Genomic DNA, 3,661 nt, shown 5'->3' on the forward strand with positions numbered 1-3,661 from the left:
AGGGTGAAAGAAAATGAATGCAAAAAGAAGAGAAGAGATGGTTGGTGTACTTCCAAAAAGAAGAATATTGATGCGGCATGGGAAGTCACAGGGGAATCGGGACACAGCAGCGTACATCATCACATCCGACCACAAGATTCAGTCAACGACACAAGGTATGGCCTAGGCTCTCTACGCCGACGAGCAGCTGCGCTGCGTGATGGGTAGCGACGACTGCTCCCCTAACTGGTAGGTGCAGTTCTATGTGTCCCCTTACGCCCACATCCGATCAATGCTCCATGAGCTCAGGTGGTGTTTCTTGAAGAAAAGGATCATCGACGTGAGGGAAGAGCCGTAAGTTCGAGAACGAGATTTCGGAAACTTTAAGGTGGAAATGAGGATGAAGGTTATAAAGGAAATACACGAACATTTTGGAAGATTCTTCTCTCAAGAGAATTTCAATTTCTCATCGTTTAGAAGGAAATTAAAATTTCACATTTTTAGTTGTTTAAAATTATGTTTTAAAATTCCAAAAATTTAAATTCTTCACAAAAAAACATCCAAATAATGAATTTTAGATTACAAAGATTTAAATTATCTGATAAATTATTTTCCTCAGTTAAAATTTCCTATCCAAACGCACTCTAAAAGATATCTAGGTCGTTTAGTGATGGATCCATTGTCTAACAATGTCTATTTATGTAATTTTACATTTTTCCGTTACTTAAAAGATAATTTTACCAAACACTTGTGATTCAATAAAATAACTTTTTAACTTCATGTTAGTCTTTAACTATGAGCTAATTTTTCAGCTTTTAGTTAAATTTTCAACAAACTTTATGAAAAATAGTCTAAATAATTATTATAAACTTTAACTTTCTCTACTATCACCTATCTATTCTACTTTTTTCTATATATTTTTTTACTTTTTATTATACTACTATGACTTATTTATTACAGGTTTACTTTTTTTCTTCTTCTTACATACAGACCAAAACAAGGTATATGTCTAACTCTCTTCTCTTCACGTACATCCCAGATTAGGGTATATGATTAACGTACAGAACTCTTTATTTATAGTACCTTATAATGCAATTTTCTTTTAAGAAAAATTAAAGAGCGTGAGGTTGTGGGGATTCCAATTTCCAATCTCCTCCACAAGGAATTTTTTTACAAAGGCAATGTATAATAAAAGAGAAAACGCGTAACAAATTATCCATTTCTAAGAAAAATCTAAAACTTCACTAACTTGTACATTTCCCAGCGTACTCACGGGTGAGCTTACACAGGCTGACATGCACACAGAACCACATGAAATAGACAAAGAAAAACAGAGAAAATAATTAAATAAATGCCATGGCAATATTGCATGACTTTGTATACAAGGCATGTCAGAAAATTATCCAGTCTGAACAAGTAAACCAAGATTGTCCCTCTTAGTACAATTATGTTGTCCTTGGCCTTTGGTATACAGCAACAACTTGATGAAAGAGAAACGAAAGAGAATTCCTTCACTACATCGATCTTCTCAACTTGTTTTTATTCATGCATGAGTTATGCAATTCCTGCGAACATTAGGCAAAAGAAACTGCTGTTAGAGAATACTATTATTTCATACATAACACATAGATTTTAATCTTTCAAGGAAAATTAAGAAAAAAGAATAAAACCCTAATTTTCTTGCCCCCAAGAAAAGAAGCATATTTTCAAAGAAGAATCCAGTTCTAACTAAATAAATATCATATAAAAACACAAAAAATCGTTAAATGTTTCTTTAAGCAACGTTCAAAATCTGGAGCTGGCATGGTGTTTATATACTGACACACTTAGAAAATGTTGATCATAGTCGTAGTACTTTTATTTTCTTGAAAGCATATGACTTTATTTATTGAAAATATTTTCTTTCTAATACATACGCCCCCAATATAGGGTGGTTAATTTGTTTTCAAAGTCCATTTTCTAACAATATTTTTCAAAAGTCCTACTATTCCCCCTTATTTACGATATTTTATTTTCTTGAAGGTAAGGGTAAGCAAAAGTAAGTTGAAGGTTCATTTTATATATATAAGTATACTTTGAACAAGGAAGAAAAAATGGAACATGATGAATAATGACATGACGAAAAAAACAAGACATATATAAAGTTGATGTGAAAATTTAGTTAATAAAAAAAAGAAAAAAAAAAGAAAGGGAGGGTTGAAAAACACAACCTTGGTCCTTGGGGACCTTAGTGATTAAATATATATTAACTAACTATCTGCACACTTGAATCCATCAGGTGGGGTCTTGCCACAGTCAATGAGAAGCTGAAGAGCAATAGGGATGATGATGTTGATGTTGAGAATCTTAGCCCTAATGGTTGTGCAGAGACACACTGCAGCATCCAAGTCCACAAGCCCTGCAAGCACTGGACAACATGTCTGCTTGGCACTGCTGCCTATGCCAATGTGTATGAGGCCACCGAGCACATCCACACATGCCCCCAGTTTTAGGCTGTCAATGGGGCATGTTGGTTGTGCTGGTGGTGGATATGGCACCACTGGTGGTGGTGGTGGTGGTGGACATGGTGTTTCACTTGGAGGGTTTGGTGGAGTCACAATGGGTGGTAATGGTGGCACAGGGACTACAGGTGGATACACAATAGGTGGTGTCACAATTGGTGGTGTTGGTACTACAGGTGGATAAACAATGGGTGGTTTTGGCACATAAGGTGGTGTAACTGGCACAACTGGTGGTTTTGGGATATATGGTGGTCTAACTGGGACAACAGGTGGTTTTGGGACATAAGGAGGGTTCACAATTGGTGGTTTTGGAACATATGGTGGTGTAACTGGCACAACTGGTGGTTTTGGGACATAGGGAGGGTTCACAACTGGTGGCTTCGGGACATAGGGTGGTTTAACAACTGGTGGTTTTGGGACATAAGGTGGATGTGGATGCAGTGGAGGCTTAGGGTGAGGTTTTGGGACATGGGGTGGATGTGGATGAACTGGTGGTTTAGGGTAGTGAGGAGGTTTTGGGACATAGGGTGGGTGTACATGGGGTGGTTTTGGAGATGACTTGGGTGGTGGACATGGTTTTGGTTGTTTGTGAACTGGTGGTTTCACAATGGGAGGCTTTTTTGGAGGAGGCTTGGGAGATGGGTAAGGGCAATAGGGACAAGCAAGAACATTGAGCAAAGTGCTCAAGTTCAAGAGAAGGACCAAGAGGACATTGGCTAGGGCAATCTTTCCCATGGGTAGGTAGCTAAACTAGCGAAAGTGGAATATATGTTTGAGTGAAGAAACAATGAGGGGGCCTTTATATCATGATCAAACCCTAGGTTTTCTCTTTCTCGTGAATCTTGATGATCACGGACAAGAGTTGTGGCAATCAATCAATCTAAATCTCACTGCTAACAATTGGAATTAAATTATTCATTTTTTGGGCGATGAATCATTGACTTGAAGGACCGAAAAATCGTTCAGGATATATAGGCGGGGCCCACGCTGTGCCAGAGTGAGTGAGCTCCTTTCCTTTAGCTTGGATTCACGGACAAAGTTGATCACAGTGACAAAAGAAAATACGAAATTAAAGTGGGCCAAGTTGTTATGTCCAAAACTGCGATTTCAATTTTTCAAGTACAAGGGGAATCAAGAAAAAAGCAATGCTATGCGAGAGGACATTTTTAACATGTAGTGAC

General features: G+C 37.8%; 1 protein-coding gene across 2 annotated transcripts; it reads right to left on the reverse strand.

Moving 5' to 3' along the window:
• Window positions 1–1,165: 1,165 nt before the first annotated feature.
• Window positions 1,166–3,349, reverse strand: LOC114403313 (36.4 kDa proline-rich protein-like). Of its 2 annotated transcripts, none has more exons than XM_028366195.1 (2): window positions 2,206–3,349; window positions 1,166–1,544 (listed from the first exon to the last, which is right to left on the reverse strand). In XM_028366195.1, the coding sequence occupies exon 1, from the start codon at window positions 3,213–3,215 to the stop codon at window positions 2,229–2,231; it is 987 nt and encodes a 328-aa protein (XP_028221996.1). In that variant the 5' UTR covers window positions 3,216–3,349; the 3' UTR covers window positions 1,166–1,544; window positions 2,206–2,228. The 2 variants fall into 2 exon arrangements, with proteins under 2 accessions (XP_028221996.1, XP_028221995.1); XM_028366194.1 differs by having other exon boundaries at window positions 2,190–3,346.
• Between the last annotated feature and the right edge of the window lie 312 nt (window positions 3,350–3,661).

This window comes from Glycine soja, chromosome 20 (genome assembly GCF_004193775.1).
Source record: "Glycine soja cultivar W05 chromosome 20, ASM419377v2, whole genome shotgun sequence".
Taxonomy (NCBI): Eukaryota; Viridiplantae; Streptophyta; class Magnoliopsida; order Fabales; family Fabaceae; genus Glycine; species Glycine soja.

Coding starts and splice junctions, on each gene's coding strand:
- LOC114403313 (XM_028366195.1), bottom strand. CDS start 3,215: ATGGGAAAGATTGCCCTAGCCAATGTCCTCTTGGTCCTTCTCTTGAAC.